We start from the raw sequence: 18301 nt of genomic DNA on the forward strand, positions 1-18301 counted from the left end.
TTGAATATATACAAAATAAAATAATAACTGTACGTATACGTTACAAAATACTATATTTATTTTCTTTTTATTTAAAATATGAACTATTCTAAATAAACCGATATTACTTATTGATCGTACAAATTTTAATATTTGAAAATTCAAATACGTTCGAGGGTACTTCCTTTTACTTCATCTGCTGCTATTTCTTCTTCTTCTTCTTCTTCTTCTTCTTCTTCGACTTCTTCTTCTTCGACTTCTTCATTTTTTTCCTTAACACAAGAGAAGATCCAGGTTTCTCGACCTCTCCCAGCAATCCGACGAAATGAGAGAGGGAACGTGTCTAGACGTGAAAAGCGGGACGATGCTCTCCTCTGTGTCGAAGGACGAAGGGAAGTCTGGGAAGGACAAAAACCTTTGGCAAAGGAATAACGCTCGAGGAGATTGAAAGCTTGGACTAGTGTTGGTGGTGATGGTGATGGTGATGATGGTAGTGTCGTTCTTAGGGTGAAACTTGCTTTTACATTAATCTTCAAAATCATGGGAACATAAATATTTTCTTTTTCAGAATTTTTATATTTAAACGAACCCGATGACAATTGACCTTTCATTCGTTTGATTAATCCGTATATTTTATAAAAGAAAAATAAATTTAAAATTCACATTGGTATTTATATTAAAATATGAATATTTGAAACTAAGTGATGAGTAGTATTACACCGATTAAAAATGAAAATTGTTCTCGTTTTTCTTCTTTTTTTTTCTCTCTCTCTCTCTCTCAAATATCGTACCATTCGTGAAGAAATTTGAGTTGAACATAAAGAAGAGAAAAAAGGTGTGAAACGGAAGTCGCAAACATCGAGATCTTCATTTAAAATGCAATACGGTTTCTAAAGCCTCTTGAATACGGAAATAGGGAAATCGGCATTTTGAGTTCTTTTTAAATCTCTTTCGAGAACCCAACGAACTGTAACTTCCAAGGATTTATATGATTGCAAACGAGCACTTTTCTGACGATGTTTAACATTTTTACAATATTTTTATCGTTTCATTTTAATACGATATGTTTTTTTTACCTTGTGTACTTATATATATTTATTTACTAATCAATAATTTATGTATATTCATTTGAAAATATAATATTTCTATAATAAATAGCTTAGATTAAAAGACTTTTATGAGTTTATAATTACGATCTTTAAACGTCGTAGAATTTCATCGTATTTTAATCTCGAAACAAGATAAACATTTATCAAACGTTTCTATGCTTTATTATTGTCGCATTTTAAAAGATCGTTGTGTTGGGATTTATTTATCTCTCTTTTCTTTCTATATTATTTATTATTTTTTATCATCTTTTCTCCGCAATGCAAGAATTTTCATCGCAGGAATAAATGAAATTAATTTCTTGGCAAACGTAATTGAAACGTACGAACTTTTTCAACAAACATTATATCTCTGACACATGAGTATTATACGTAGATACGGTTGTATATAAAATGATATCGATTCTGTTCATTAGTTGCGTGTGTTATAATAACTTCCGTATAATTTTAATACTTATATTTATATAACAGATGCATCACACATTCTCGCTACTAATAAGTATTGTACTAATTGCGAATAGAAAATTAATAATAATTATCGAAACGTATATCCGAATCAAATTATTTTAACGATATTAATATCTTTATTTATTTTTTTTTTCAATTTCACGTTTACTAATTATTCAGTCGACGCAGAATTTCTTATAATTTTGTTGTTTATTCTCTCGGTGCAAATGAAAAAATATTTTATTTTTTTTTTAAATCTTTTTCGTCATATATAATTTTGTAATAATTTGAAATTATATTTATTTCTCTAAGATTATCTGAAATATATTTCCACAATTTTATTAACGCAAAAGACATATTAATGAGCATGACTCATTAAATCAAAAGCTTCGTATATTTCATGAAAGTTCATTTAAATCGTATATCAATTTCTCGCATGCATCAAAAACTTTTATAATGACTCAACAATTCTATACACATAATCCTCACATATGTTTCTTATCGAGACACGTATCTATATATGTATATATATATACGTAACGAATAACGGAGCATAACTAACGGAAAGTGCAATGATTCGTTGAAAATGATTTAAAAGTGAGAAGTTAAGTATCGATCAATCGATCGATGATTTCCTTCATCGAGCGTGTAAACGCTTACGATTACCAAAGAGAAAACAAGCTAGCATACTATACGTGAGATATTCTAGTTACTATATTCTAACATTAAACTTTCTAATCGTAGAATAACGAATAAATTGTATTTTTCTTTATTTTTATTATTATTATTATTTCTTTCTTTCTTTCTATCTATCGAAGTTCGAACGAACACTTGTGATAATTTAGAAAAAAAATAAAATTCATTGAACAGTAGGATACGTAAAAGAAAGGGGAAGGGGAAAAAAAAGAAGAACGAGTTAGGATCATTGAAAGTTTAGATTGAAAAATAATCCGACGAATCGATAGGAAAAGGAAAATGCTGGAATCATCGAGAAATTTGATCACGATGAATTTTAATCTTCCCTATCTTGTCAAGTTCTAGCGTTATCGTTCGTATTTTTATTATGATCTCTTGATCCTCCTTATATCCATATCCACATACATATATACATAATACTTATATACGTACGTGAGAGTAGGGGGAGGGGGAAATATATAAAACAAAGAGATAAGAGTTACTCTCATCGTTTGAAGATCCTTCCCGTCGACCTTTCGTCATCCCCTTTTTATTTATTTTCCCAATAGAAAAAGAAAACTGTTTACATATGTAAAACAAAATTAAAAAAATAAAAAAGAAACAACAAGATAATTAACGACAAAGATTTTTTTTTCCTTTTTTTTTTTTTTTAGAAAGAAAAGAAAGTAATTAAAAAATATGATTTAGTATTAGGATTAATAAGATGAAGACAAAAAAGGAATAAAATCGTTTGATGAAGAAGAAGTAGTGAAAAACCAACCAACGAGTTTTGGTCGTCTCCTCTTTCGAGTTTCAACGGCATCGGAAAAACGAGCCACTTGCTGAGGAAACAAGTAAAAAAGGGAGAAAAAAAAGAGTGTGAGAGAAAGAGAGAGAGAGAGAGAGAGAGAGAGATAAAAAGAACACGTCGGCTCCTTTGTCCTCAGCTTTCGATTCGCAGAAACGACTAGGAGAATTCTCTACCAGTTCCTCCTTTGTACCTTCCAAGACCTCTTTTCCTCTATTTTATTTCTCTCCCCTTTTTTTCTTTTATTTTCTATTCTACTCGTATGATCCTTTTTTCCTTCTTACTTTCCTTCCTTCCTTCCTTCCTTCCTTCCTTTCTTCCTTCCTTCCTTCCTTCCTTTCTTCCTTTAACTAGTCAACATTTTTGTTAGAAAGGAAAAGGAATGTGGTTTGACTCTGTGTAGTTGTTTAAAAATATAACGAATTTAAAAAGACTTTTTATTTATTTGATTCATATTTTTCCTACATTTTTTTGTTGATAATTTTATTGCAGGATATATATAATATTAATTATTATTTTTTGTATTTTAAATAAGAGTGTCAAGTATACGTATCAATATTATATTTGAAATACCAACCATTCGTTTTCAAATATAGACAAATATTTTTTTTTTATTATTTATTTATTTATTTGTGTGTGTGTTTGTGTATATGTATATATATAAGTACGTCAAGGATACATACTAATATTTTCTTATTAATACTTTTAAAATATTAACAGTTTGTATATTGATCATTTGTTCGCGAAACATTAAATTACAAATATAATATTTAAAAATACCGACACCACAAAAATAAATACATCATCCGTATAATAAAACGGTATTAAAAGAAAGATACCCTCCCCCTACCCTCTTCTGCTTTCAATTACCTTGCCGTTTGCTGATCTTCTTCTACTTTTTTTTTGTTTTTTTATCTTCTCCCTCTTATTTCCTTCTCCCCATTTTTTTTTCTTTTTCCTTACTTGGAGAAACACGTAGGTGGAGTTTTCAGGGCAGAGACCGGTCATCCTGTACCTCTCCTTCATCTTCTTTCTATCTCTTCTTCCCTCTCTCTCTCTCTCTCTCTTTCTCTTTCGTTCTTTCTGTTTCTTTCTCTTTCTTTCGTTACAAAGTTGTCTGGCCTCGTTGGAGTCCTCGTGAGACTACACTTGACAAAAAGGACGAGAATCATCGAGCCAGTCCTCTCCTCCTTTCCTGGGTTATTGAACTCTCCTTCTCTCTCTCTCTCTCTCTCTCTCTTACTTTTTTTTATTCTTATTTTGTTTTTTTTTTTTGTTCTCTTTCCTCATTTCGTCCTTGTCCTCTTTCCATTCTCGATTTAATCATAAATTTGATCAACTCATTTTCTTAGATTTATTCCTTTGTAGTAGTTATCCTTTTTAGGGTTGTTTTTTTTTCTTTCTTATATCGAAGAGCGAGTATTTAATTATTTTTTCTGCCAACTATTATTGGTAATTTTGATTTAAAAAAAATCGTAGAATTATGTACGTATAATTTCAAAGTTCATATTTGTTTTTTACTGGAAACAATTCGTTTATTATTTTATTTTATTTCTACAAATATATGTGTATTTATTACACGGGGGTGGGAGGGGGAAAATAAAAAATATCATCGAAGAAGATTAGTTTGTAAAATATATTGGTAATATATCACGGAGAAACTTGGTGCCACTTGGCAGGAATATTTTGTCTTCTCGGATAAATAATTTAACGATCGTTAAACAACCGGTTAGTTACTGTACGGCATTATTAATATCTCAATCGAAGTGACAATTAACAGAATGGAGACATTTTTATGTAAGTGATCAATAAAAAAAAAGATAGCGCGTGATTAGTAACAAAGAAACTCGAATGAAACATTTGGGGAAAAAGTCATTCGTTTGGGGTAAAAGGATTTACTATCAAATATAAAATTTAATAACACAAAAATTTGATTATAATAATAATAATAATTATTATTATTATACTAGAAACGAGAAGAGATAGTTCTTGCAAAATAATCGTTTGCTCTTTTTGGATAACCATGACCTCGAATCGTGAATAACTCTCGCGACGAGTCGATAATGGCGAGAAAAAAAATTCGTTTAATGTGAAAAAGTACGAGACATTTATCATAATTTATCGGAGAAAAATATCTTACGAAATCGTATATATATATATATATATATATATCATGATTTTTTTAAATAATATTACTTATTTTTATATATATTCGTTCGTTAGACTTTGTTCCTCGATTTATTATATGTAAATAACGAGAATATGAAGTATAAAAATGTTCATATACAAATGTGTTGTGTCCTTCGAGTAAAAAATTAACACATACTCGTATTATTGTATTTTCGAAGGGAAAGTTGCTTTTTTCTTTCCTTTTTTTCATTTTACTTTTATGCTTTTTTGCTTTTTCTCTTCTTCCTCCTCCTCCTTCTGTTTTACCCTCGTCAACCTCCCGCAACGAGGCAGAACACCTTCTTTCCCTCCCTTCCCCCTATACGCAGCAGCTGGTTCTCTCGGGTTCTTCTTTCCAAGGGAGAAAAAGAAGCTTTTTCGCTTTTGTCGGCGGCATCGAAGCTCGAAGCTCGAAGCACGGTTCTCGAGTGCAATCACCTCGTGCATCCGAGGTGCTCCTTTCAACGTGTGTGTATACTTGTATTATACATATATGTTACGACTAACTATATATATGTATGTGTGTGTGTGTGTGAATATGATGTACGTGTAACGTTGTAGATTCTCTAGGACGTTGATCGCGTTAAAATAACTGTGCAATTGTATACGTAAGCTGAATTATTTTTTTCTTCTTTTCTTACCTAGACGGATTATTCGATTAATTAATCAACAATAAAATCCCATGAATATATTAATTTTCATTTAACGGTACAATTGAGCTAATAATTGCATAGAAATATATTATAAAATATTTGATTTTAGCGTCTACTATTATTACATAAATTGTAATAGAATACATTTTATTAATATCTTTTTTTTATGATTTATTATTAATACAGTTTCATAATTATCGTTATAATCAAATAAAATGTACACTTGTATATATAACTCGATATAAAAAATTATTATTAAATAATTAATTATATATCGACTCGTATATAAATTAATATAAAATATATTAATTATTATTTTTTACGTTCGTTCATGAACAATAACACGTCACAAAACATTATTGACCACTAATAATCGATCCTAGGTGTGGTATTGCTTCGTGTTTATTGAATTATCGCCTCTTTACGCGTTAATTATTATTCGTTTCGGTCGTTTCTCTCTAACACCAAAGAGAGGGGTGTTCCCGAGGGATACTATCGAAGAGAGGATTTCAAAGTTTTGCGCATGACACGCACGTACGATCACCCTCTTCTCGTATACTCGTCGGGGAACGACACTCCACTAGATAGAAAAAGAAAAAGAAAGAGAAAGAAAGAGGATAGTATAGAGTAGCACCCTTCCTCCGGTTACCCTCCAACTACCCTCCTACCAACCAACCCTCCTCCCTCCTCTGGCTTCCCCCTTTTACACCAGGGACCGTATAAGAACCTTATGCAGCGTCGTTCTTTATTCAAATTCCTCGTTGAGTTCGCGCGAGCCGGAACCATCGGCCTCTTGTTGACTTTTATTCGCGTTTCTTCGTATAAATCGTTTAACAACTTTAACAACATAACCGTTCTAATCTTTTCTGACTTCTCCTGACTTACCACCACCCCTATCTCGCCACCCCTTACACGTCCATACGCATCCCCTATCTTTATCTCTTCTCTCTTTCTCTTTGTTTATTTTATTATAACAAAAGATTCATTCTTTTTTTTTGGGTGGCCACCTTGTGTGTTTGACGAAATTATTAACCCTTTTTGTTTAATACGAATCATTTTTTTTTCTTCTTTCTTTCTTTCGTATGTGATTTTCTAAGTGGGAAAATTGTTATATGGAATATACTTATGTGTAATATATAATAGATAATATTTCTTTGTTTTCAAGTAGCAGAAAAATATTTGAACGAAATTTGTTAATCATTTTTATTTGATACGTATATATTATGAATATATTTTTGTACGTGTGATTTTATAAATGGGGACAATTGGTATACGGAATATTTGCATGTAATTCGATAGATAAAGTGTCTATTAGTTTTCAAAAACAGAAACAAGGTTTTTCTTGGGGCCACGTTGGAAGAAAAATATCGACGAAATTGATACTGTTAATAAATAAAATATTGACGATATTGATTTTGTTTTCAAGTGAACAAGCCCATGTGTAAAATATACGATAGAAAGTATTACGAGTAAAAATCTGCGATAGAGATAATAATCATTGTGAAATACGCGAATCGAATAAAGTAAAGTAAGGATTATTTTATCGTATAACATTAAAATAATCAAAAATTACAGGGGGATGAAATCTCGAAGTCGATGAAAGAAAGGAATCGAACGATCTATCGATCACGAACGAACAGATTTTGATTTTGATTTTGAATTTTTATTGAAAGAACATTTGTGCCGATCATCAACAACATTTGCCGTGAAAGTGTGTTCATTCTTGCGATAAAGAAAGAATGAAGAGAGATAAAGTCGACGGCTTTTCTCGGTCATTGACTTTGCTAACGAGCCCAGCATCCAAAGTTCTTCTTCTTCTTCTTCTTCTTCTTCCTCTTCCGTATTTTACGCTTCTCTCTTTTCTTACCCTTAACAAAAGTCGAGTATAGTTTGTAAGAGAAAGAGAAAGAGAGAGAGAAAGAGAATATGTTGCATATAATTGGTCCACGAACGCGTTCTCACATTTTTCTTGACCCTAATTTGTTATTTTACGCAAACCACGTTGAAAAAAAATAACACGTATTAGTATTCATATATATTTTTGTAATATTAATATAAACTTTTTATCGGAAATATTTTCTATTTAAATAATTCTAATATCTTTATGATATGTGGAAATAAAATAAAATAAAATATAAATATACATTTATATAATAAATCAACGATCTAACTACGTTAAATTACTAGTTCCCTTTAAATCATTAAAGTCAAGTTACGTGAACACGGTTAATAAAATGGATGACCCATTCGGAAAAAAACTACTCTTTGATAGTATTAGACAAATGTGAGGAGGTGTTCATAGAAAAATGACTCAAACCCTCATCTATATTCATAAAAAAATATATAATAAAATAATGTGAAACATAAAAGTATAAAAGTAAAATTCGTATAAAAATCGACAATTTTTATTTAGATTCAACAAGTTTTCCAATTTAATCTTACACCGATCTTACCCATTCATTTTTCAAAAATGAAAAAGAGAAAGAGATAGAGATAGATACTGATCTTTCCTTCGAATTTCTTATCTCGTTCATTGAATCACCCATCACAGTGGAAATAAGAAAAAAGCTTAAAAACTATGATCCGGTTGGAATCTTTGATTCCACTTACCGTACATGCATACACACACATACATACATATATGGAAAGGAACGAAGTTATATTAGTAATGCTAATTCGACGTCCAACACGATTTATTCTCACGAATGACATACATTTGTAAATTCTCCTTTCGAAGAAGACTACGACAACGGCGAAGAAAAAGAAAAAGAGGAAAATGAAGAGGAAGATGAAGACGAAGATGAAAATGAGGATGAAGATGAAGATGAAGATGAATTAGATATATAAATAATTCGATCTGAGATTAAAACAAGTCATGACAGAAAATGATAATGAACGAAAGAAGGTGATTTCAATTTGTTCAAGAGAGCGAATCGTTAAAATGTCGGCAATCCTGTTAAGCTGTATGTCGAATTGCTTCCACCATGGGATTGGAAAGTTCGAAGGTGCACAAGATTGAATACTTCCAATTACTACGATCTTTAAGAAAAAAAAAAAGAAAAAAAAAGTTCTTTAGATATTATCGAAGTTTTTAATCCGTGTAATTAACTTTCATCTTTTGAAGAAAATATGTCGTTTGTTGATTAATCGCGAAATTCATTAAGAAAGTTATACCTTTTTTTTCGTGTAATGTTAATCAATGTTTTTAATCTTTTAATCGAATATATTTAAGATAACGAGAGAGAAAGAGAGAGAGAATAACGCGTTAAATTCTATATATATAAAATTACTCACTTATGTTAGTTTTAGATATATCGAATACCAGCAACGGGAATATCATTGTCTCTTTGTCTTTGAATAGTCGACCTTGCGAGAAGAACGGAAGAGAAGCCCTTTGGTCTCGTGCCAATTTCACCTCTTCTCTCACTCGTGTCAGTCGATCGTTAAAACGAATTTAGCCGATATTATTTTCTTACTCTCCGAGTTTATTATACCAACTGAGAAAAGATTCCTCGCGATCGGGAAATATCTTTTCCAAGGTTTCACTTTGATATTTAATACGGATCGTTTGCAATATTGTAATGTAATCAACATTATACATTGATGTATAGGGTGGTGTATCTAAAATCATGGATCAAACGAAAGGTTGCTATTAAATAGATCATTTCTGATAGATAAAAAAAAAACAAAGAAACCTTATTTATAATCATTCAATTTATATTTACTATAATTATCTGAATTATTAGTTTTCTCAATTGGAAAAAAATACGTAAAATGCTTCTTTTTATATGAAATTATTTTTGTCAAAATTAATCTTATCAAAAATATTCTAACACGTCAATATAGAATATATAGTAAAGAAAATAAGAATATATAAACATTTTTTAGTAAAATTAATTTCCCTTATTACTTCATTTCAGTTGATCCATAATTTTTGTGAAATCTTTTTGATATATTTATAAATACGAGATTACTTTATAGGATTTATTTATTAATTTATTTGCATTTGACTTTGTTATAGGAATGCACTGCCTAGGTGCGGTGACAGGAAGCACTCCCAGCCCAAATGGGGTTGGTAGTCGAGGCGGTATACTTAGTATGTTCCGAGCTCTTGGAGTCCTTGTGTGCGAAGGGAGGATTCAGGGTCCCCCTCGTGGGTACAAAGAGGGCCCGCATTGTGCACCGCCTTTGCAACCTTTCCCGAACAACCACGTTTGCGAAGAGGACAATTATTTGGTATGTCGGTAAAAAATAGTAAAACCAATTTCAGAATTGATTGATTTTTCGTCAATTCGTTTAAAAAGAAAAAAGAAACATTGCGGATAATAAATTCTATAGTCATTAGGAAAAAACGACGGAAGCAAAGTTGTAAACCTAATATGATGTTAAATGTTCGTAGGTTGTAGTGATTAATTTTACTTTTAAAGTGTTTACAAATTTTATTAACAAACAACCACTTGATCGATACTTAATTTGATATATTTCAAATAAATTGATTCAATAATTAGTCTCAACGTTAAGGAGATCAATTTTTATAGCAGATCGATAATAAAATGAATGATGAGACGATGTATAATAATTACTTTATCAATTTCTTTTCTCTCTACTTTTTGTTTCGTGCAATTAATCGATTTAATGAACTAATAACTCGCATATAAATATATACATATATATAGCCATTTATTTTCTGTAACGGAGAATCTTGAATAGATCATTCGATTAGATTGATCATTAAAAGCAAGTTCTACAATTCGCATTTCTAAGATAGAACAGATGTTGTACATTTGCACGTTGTACGATTGTAAAGTACGATTCCAGGAAAAGACGGGTCACGCGAGACGATGAATCGTACTACCTTCTTGTAAGATACACGTGAAGGTATGACTCATGATTCGCAACACGCATTTCTCTCATTGTCAGACCACACGTGTCTCTCCTCCTCTGATCTGCGGGTATGGTTTTCAGAGTACACGAGATAGTTTAACTTACGTGGAAAAACATAGAACACACAGATAGATCGCGTGTTGTAGTATTATTGCTGTTAGAAGAATCGTGGTTTTCTGGTTAAAAAAAAAACAAAAAAAAGTAATATTATTATTCGAAACTCTCTCTTTCTCTACTGTTTATAGAAAGAGATCGAAAGAATTTTTGGGATATCGAATTCGATAACCATAGGTTGTTGTAATTGGATCTCTCTTCCTAAGGATCAAATTTAATTCGCTAACTTTCGGGATCGGGAACGAATAATCTGGTCTCTTCTTAACCACCGATATCGATATCGATAAACTCGACTATGGATTTAAACTTATACATGTAAATTATCTAGATTTGTAACGTATGTGTGTGTATATATATATATAAATATGCGTAAAAAACTGTTTCTATTTCTCTTTCATTCTAATAGATATAATTTCTATTATCGGTACATACAGTGCAACCGGTACCTTGTCCTAGTTCGAGAACTTGCTGATCGGACCGCGATCGGATCGTTCCTATGCGTTGAAGTACTACTCTGCAGCAATTGTCAATGTGGCTTAGCAAAAGCCACCAGCAAGCACCCGATTTGCCCTGTACCGTCCTTATCCATCTCACCATGGCAACAAACTTCCGAACTTTTGTTGGAGTATTGGTGCATCTGCGTTATACCAAGCAAGTAAGTTTGTTGTAAACCGATACTTATAATCCTACATTTTCATATATAGATATATATAGAAATACATAAATTCGTATATTTAGTCAAATGATTATTCATTCGGATACGACAAACAGTGACAATACCACGTTCTACAGGAGCCCGGAAACGATGAATTTCCAAGGACTTTATCAAGCAGTCCGTTCTAGATTACACTTTAGTCAAGTTGCCGCCTGGTGGTCCAGGAGTAACGGAATAGAACCGAATTACGTGGCAACCAGGGTCGTACCGCACAACGAGGATAATCTTAGGAAATTTAATGATTCTCCGGTTGAACATACCTTTCCACTTGCCGGTAACGGCGATGGAAGTTCCATCAAGGTAAGAAATTATTTGCCATTGTTTTGTGATTACTTTATTTTCGCTTGAATGTTTTTTTTTATGAAAATTATTAGAACACGTTATTTTAGCTCGAATCTTTTATTATTCTCTTCGAATATATAGTCCATCCTACGGACATGAACCACATGTGTGTATTTGGATTGCACGATTTATTTGTAATACATATCTATCGTATCTCCAAAAAGAAGAAGAAAAAGCAGAAGAAGAAGAAGAAGAAGACACTTTACTCGTTAGAATTCGAGTGAACGTCTGCATTTGAGATCCTTATAGGCAGACGTCTTTCGTATATAATGTTTTCTACGTGTTATTACACATATATACCTAATGTATGTACATACGTACGCATATATAACAAGAGCGTCGGAAGTAATCTGTTATTTCTCGCGTATCTCTTCAAAGAGCGAGATCACACAGCGTCCATTGAACCATCCGCGATATATACAGGGTGTTAGATGCAATTTGACGTTGTTACCGAGATGTTTCCACTATCTATCTCTTTCTTTCCCTTTCTCTCTCTCTCCCTATCTTAGTGTCTACGTAGAAAACGTATGATCCTTTCGGGAAATCGATCATCGTTGTTAATCACAGACATCGACTCTCGGACACCCAGGCTTCTATTCGATAAAGATACCATCGTATCACCCCGTACATCCGCATGGTGGTTTTCTCGTAAACGAACCGTACTACCTTCCTCGCTTCTATTTTAGTGCCCGAGGACACTAACCATACCTACTTTTAACCAGCAGATGAATCACTGACTACCCAATCTTATACGAGCTCTGTGAATGCATTTAATGGACCTGAAGAGGATTTCTGATGTCAATTTTAGGTCACCGTCTGGGCATTGCCACGGATGGAAGAGGTGCCAATACTTAGCTGCCCGTTACACCCAATCAAGGAAAAAGATGAGGAGACCAATGTTGCTAGGGCCCTGACTCCAACCAAAACGATTCCCGTGTCGGTAAACTCGACCAACTCTTCGCAAAATACCGACAATCTTGTCATGCCGGGTAAGCAGATAAGATTAGATGATTTAATATGCTTATCTTTTTTTTTATTATTATTATTTTCTCAACGATATTGTCAGAATTTTTAAACGAGACGGTAAATAAAATGTAAATATTTATGGGTATATGTTGAAACAGTACTGCTGGATGATAGGCTACAAACACCGTGCAACAAGCCAGGAAAACATCATTGTCGTTGCGAAGAGGAAGACGTTTCACCACCTTCCCCATCGATTGCTAGGCCTATAGGCGAGAGAAAACGTCGTAGATCCCTTCCTTGCGGTCCACCGGATATCAATTCCTGCGTAACGTTACAGGCTATGCCACTGCCGTCTGTTCGTGAATCAATTGTTAGAGAACAGCAAAGGGATAACGATCGTTCCGTTACTAATTCGAGCTCGAGTTATCCCAGATCGTCATCGGAGATGTTAAATAATCGTGGAGTTTCGGGTATAAAGTTTACAAACGGACATCATCATAATCGTTTTGAAGATAATACCCTTAGGAGTCGCAATAATCTTAATTCCGACAATCTCGAGCGTTGCTTTAAAGCACAGTTGAGTATCGAAGAACGAGATGGTAACGTTGAGAAACGTTACAAGCGTACACTCGACAATAGTGAACGCATGAACGGTGCCGAAGCGAAATCGTGCGAGCTAGTTACCGAAGAGAAAACACGGCGTTCGGAGAAAGGATGTGGCGGTGGTGGTGGTGGTGATGGTGGAAATGGTGGAAATGGTGGTGGTGGTACCAGCGGTGGCTTTCGTAAGAACATCAATTGCGCTAGTACACCGGCTGAAAATAAATCGATGGAAAAGAACGGTCTCTTCGATAACCTCATACCATTTAATTCTTCCTTACCGTGGTCATTCGTTGAATCCTGGAACAATAGCGGCGCCAATGGGAAATGCGGCTTTCAAAGTTTGCGAGGACCAAAGGAAGGACGTTTCAATGGATTATCCTCCTCATCGAGGATGTATTCCGTTCCTACACCACCTGTGATAGATCCCTTCAAACGAGCTACCCCTTTTCACGAATCCAATCCAGGACCGTCGACGTTAGAGAACTCTTATTTGAAACCTAAACACGATACCTTTGAATCACCTTGTACGGTACACCAAACTCGACCGAAATCCTCGATAAACGGGTTTGGATATGGCGATGGTAAGGAAACTTCTTTTAGAATCGATGATAATCCGAAAAATCGTGGAAAACCTAATAAAGATTTAAATCAAATGATGTCTAAATTATCTTTTCCCGAAGGACAACAATGCGACAAGGATAAATCCAGAGAGGAAGGTGGTATACTGGATTGGTTTAGCAGAGTACCAAGTCGTGTTCTAGGTGTCTCGCCCAACAACAGTTACGTTGAAAATGGTAAAGCCAAAGACACGAACTTGAAATCTCAGGATCAGCATGACAACGAGGTCAAGTTTAAAAACTGCAATTTGGAACTAAGCCAGCGCGAATTCGACGAGGTTTTGGCCGTGTTAAGAGCCAGGACACCATCCGGACGTAAAAGGACTCCTTTGAAAACTATCAAAAGACGCGATAGATATGAAAAATCTGTGGAGGATGGCTCGTTTGAAAAAGTTGCAGTTAAATTTCCCACCAATATGGGTTCGAACGAATATCTCGTTGTCAATCACGTTGATGCACGGACTAAACCTTGCGAAAATTGCAATCATGGATATTGCAAGAAAAATGAGCATCGATTGGCCGATAAAAACGTCGCGTTGGATCGTGTTTATGGCAGTAAGAATATATACAATCCAATCCACGAGAGGAAAGACAAACTTGGTAATTATGTCAACGATGAATCGAAAAGCGATAAATCTTGCGTAACGGACAAACGTGTCGGCGGTGGTAATACGGTCGATTGTTTGCAAAGTGTATCGAACAAGGCAGATGTATTATTGGGGGCCATATTGCGAACTAGCAGAGATCGGAAAGGTTTAACGGATATATGTAACGGGACCAGATCTCAAAGTACCGTGGTAAATTCAAAAGTTGATAATGAAACTAATTCACGGTTCGAGCAGCCAAATTCGATCGAAAAACTTGAACACGATTCGAGAATTGCACCTAACGAAGACGACAAGTCTTTACCATTGGTATTGAACAAGAAATTCAATCGTTTTCGTCAGCTATTTAAAAAGGAACAAGAGAAGAAAGTATGCACTGCGACGGAAGATCATTTTCAGCAACAATGCTTGCGAAATTCTTCGCAACGTTTGATGAACAGTGTAAATTTAAATTTATCTTCCAATAACGCCCAAACCGGTAATTCGGTGGATAATACGACATGTAATTTGAGAGAGGTCAAGGTCAAGAGAAAGATAGATTTTTCGAATTTTCACGATGAGACGGAAAGAAAGAACGATGAACGATCGGCGGAACCTATGTCTTTAGATTCTAGTACAAATGGCGCACATCAAAACTCAAGGATTCATAGTACAAATTACACGGAGGATCATCGTATAAACGTGAACAGGCTGTACAGTACAAATCAAACTACCGTGGAGGATAAAGATGAACGCGAAGATCAAACTAATCGAGATAATAAAGCACATAATAAAGAACCTGTTCCATCCGCGGTTAAAAATATCAGCAGCTTAACGCCAATTTCGTCGTTGCAAAGCAGTTTTTCGTCTTCCAAAATACGAACTAACAATCAGAAAGCTGCTGGTTTAAGTAGCAATATCGAGGAGGATGAGAATATTGACAAAGCGGTTCCTTCGGCAATCGAACAAGAGAGGTTTCGAAGGTCTTTAGAGAATGCAGCGTCGATGGTATTCCATAGTAGGACTGGATTACCTTTAACCTCGAGTCCCGCGCCATTGAGAAGAGGTAGCTGCTGTTTCGACTACGACAGTAGCTTAAATTCCGTTTCCTCGAAAAGAAGGTACACTATTACTAACCGTTTACAACTACCATTTATGATAATCAGTCCAAAGATTTGTTCCTATTTAATAATCCTTTAATGATATTTTCATTTTTTCTCAAACAAGTGCGCTGTTTGAACTGAACACGCCACCAAGTCCAGGTGCGGTTTCGTTGGAGGAAACTGATCGAGAAACAGAGAATACTTGCGAAGGCGAAGAACCCCCGAGAAGACGTTCGACCTCGCGAAACAGGCCACAGAGTCATGCCCTATTGGGCAGCTTCGAGGAATCAGCTTTAAACGGGAGACTCGAACCAGTATCGACTGTTCACGGGTTCACAGCGGAACTCGGTGCGAGTGGTTCCTTCTGTCCTAAACATCGAAAGCTTCCAGTTACTGTGTTCTTCTATACTCTCGGAGACAATGACAAAGTCTCTACACCGTACCTCGTACGTCCGTCCATTCTTTTCCACTTTCAATTATCTATTGTCTTGAACGTTTTCTTTTTCCACAAAAGCTATTCCCGCTTACACTGCTCTTTCCTTTTTATTATAGGCTCATATTAATCTAGGAAAGAAGGGTTATCAGGTACCCAGAAGCGGTACCATTCAAGTAACCCTACTTAATCCATTGGGTACAGTCGTCAAGATGTTCGTAGTTCTGTATGATCTTTCCGACATGCCGCCACGATCTCATACTTTTTTACGTCAAAGAACTTTACGGGATAAAACTTTACGCTACCTCGTACACCTTAGGTACATAATACGCGTTATTTTCTTTTCTTATAAGCGTACCTGCGATTATAGCGTTCTTTGCCAAAATTTCCAGTCTATAGGTAAGAATATTATTACAAATCATACGCGTTAGGATTGCGTGATTTTAGGTAAACCGCATACGAAATGTGAAATTTTTTATTGGAACGCATATAATCGGTATTCCGAGATTTTATCTCTTCTATATCAATAATAATTTATTTACTTTTCTTCCAGATTCATGTCTGGTAAATCAGGAAAGATTTATCTACATACAGACATACGTATGATCATTTGTCGCAAATCCGATGTAGATACAGCATCAGATTTTGGATCAGAACCACCAAAGGAACTTAGAAGTTATATTCATGGCCCTACAAATCCAAAATTTTCACCAAGGTGCTGAGCCACGTGGCTCTTTCCATGGGGTTGCTGCCGATCGCTCCGCCCACCTAGTCCCCTTCATGTCGAGGTTTGATTCGTCGTATTGTGTATGCGAACAGAAGAAGAAAAAGAAGAAGAAGAAGGAAAAGAAAAAATATTTCTTTTTTTTTTTCTTTTTTTTTCTTATAATACACACAACACACACACAAACAAGAAAGAGGGATAACGTATCGGAAAAGAAAAAAAAAATAAAATTGACGTTGGTACACTAAAGGGAGACGATAATAATAATCAGTTTGAAAGTTATGGGAATAATTGATCACTCATATGATCTTTGCTCTCTCTGATTATGGTATGTTTTAAAATATATTTATGACGTGGGATGTGCTTAGTAGCATTAGCTTGCGATTAGTTTCTTCTACGTTGTTTATTCATTTTTGTTTCTCTATTTTTGGGTTTAGAAAGGTGGTATGTGTTCTTCTACATGTTAAGTTACATCTGTTATATATACATATATGAAAGATTCATTTGTCCCTTCTTCTTTCATTTTATTTTTCTTGATATTTAATTTAATTGGATAACAATTATATTTCGTCCAAGTCGTATCTTATTTTAGTTTGCGAATCTTTCAAACGATCGGTTTTTTTTTTTCGTTCGAAAAACAATACATACATTTTTCCCTATCGTGTTGTTACGTTTCATTCTTATTTTGTTGATTAAACGTTTGTAACTATTGCGAAAAATGAAGATATGGTTAAAAGAAGCAATTACATTTTCATTTAATTCTTTATGACATCGAAATTTGTCGCAAGCTATATGATCTCCTTGGAAATGTGTCTCTCATTCTTTCGATTAATCTCTGTAAATATAGTCTAATATTGTAAAGTCAACTAAGATTTTTTAAATGGGATAATACTGCCATCTCTGTGTGTAGTAGTTAACCCTAATAAACGAGAAAGAAACGAGTGATAAAAAAAAAAGAAATTAAATAAATAAATAGGAAATATCAAAATATCGGACCTCTCGTTGAGATATTTTTAATCTAGTATATATATATATTTATATATACATATATTATGGTAGAAAGTTATAAAGTTTGTGATACTACTGTGTTCTTTGAAAATAATAAAAAAAAAAATAAAAATAAAAATACACATAAAAATAAGTTGGAATTTATTATTATTATTATTATTACTATTCGGAGTTAAATTAAAAAAAAATTAAATTTGTCACATACAATATGCTTTCTTTTATTCCAAGACCAAACGGAGAACGTAATAATAATTATAAATATCTATAAATATGTATATATATATACGTATATGCACATGTATATGTATATACATATGTATAGTTCTTTATATTATTGTTATTATTATTATTATTTTCTTTTTATCTTAAAT

General features: G+C 33.7%; 1 protein-coding gene across 3 annotated transcripts in view; it reads left to right on the forward strand.

The window, feature by feature from the left end:
- LOC122526426 (protein FAM214A) overlaps positions 1-17028 on the forward strand; it is a 51207-nt gene extending 34179 nt beyond the window's left edge. For 2 of the 3 annotated variants that reach the window (XM_043649825.1, XM_043649824.1), the window contains exons 3-10: positions 9859-10073; positions 11270-11490; positions 11628-11850; positions 12701-12881; positions 13017-15783; positions 15890-16211; positions 16318-16517; positions 16752-17028. In XM_043649825.1, coding sequence (XP_043505760.1) covers positions 9861-10073; positions 11270-11490; positions 11628-11850; positions 12701-12881; positions 13017-15783; positions 15890-16211; positions 16318-16517; positions 16752-16920 — 4296 coding nt within the window. In that variant the 5' untranslated portion in view covers positions 9859-9860 and the 3' untranslated portion in view covers positions 16921-17028. The remainder of the gene's footprint in view (positions 1-9858; positions 10074-11269; positions 11491-11627; positions 11851-12700; positions 12882-13016; positions 15784-15889; positions 16212-16317; positions 16518-16751) is intronic. The other variant, XM_043649827.1, reaches the window with a different exon arrangement.
- The last annotated feature ends 1273 nt before the right edge of the window (positions 17029-18301 follow it).

Source organism: Polistes fuscatus, unplaced genomic scaffold (genome assembly GCF_010416935.1).
Source record: "Polistes fuscatus isolate 324 unplaced genomic scaffold, CU_Pfus_HIC Scaffold11, whole genome shotgun sequence".
Lineage (NCBI taxonomy): Eukaryota > Metazoa > Arthropoda > Insecta > Hymenoptera > Vespidae > Polistes > Polistes fuscatus.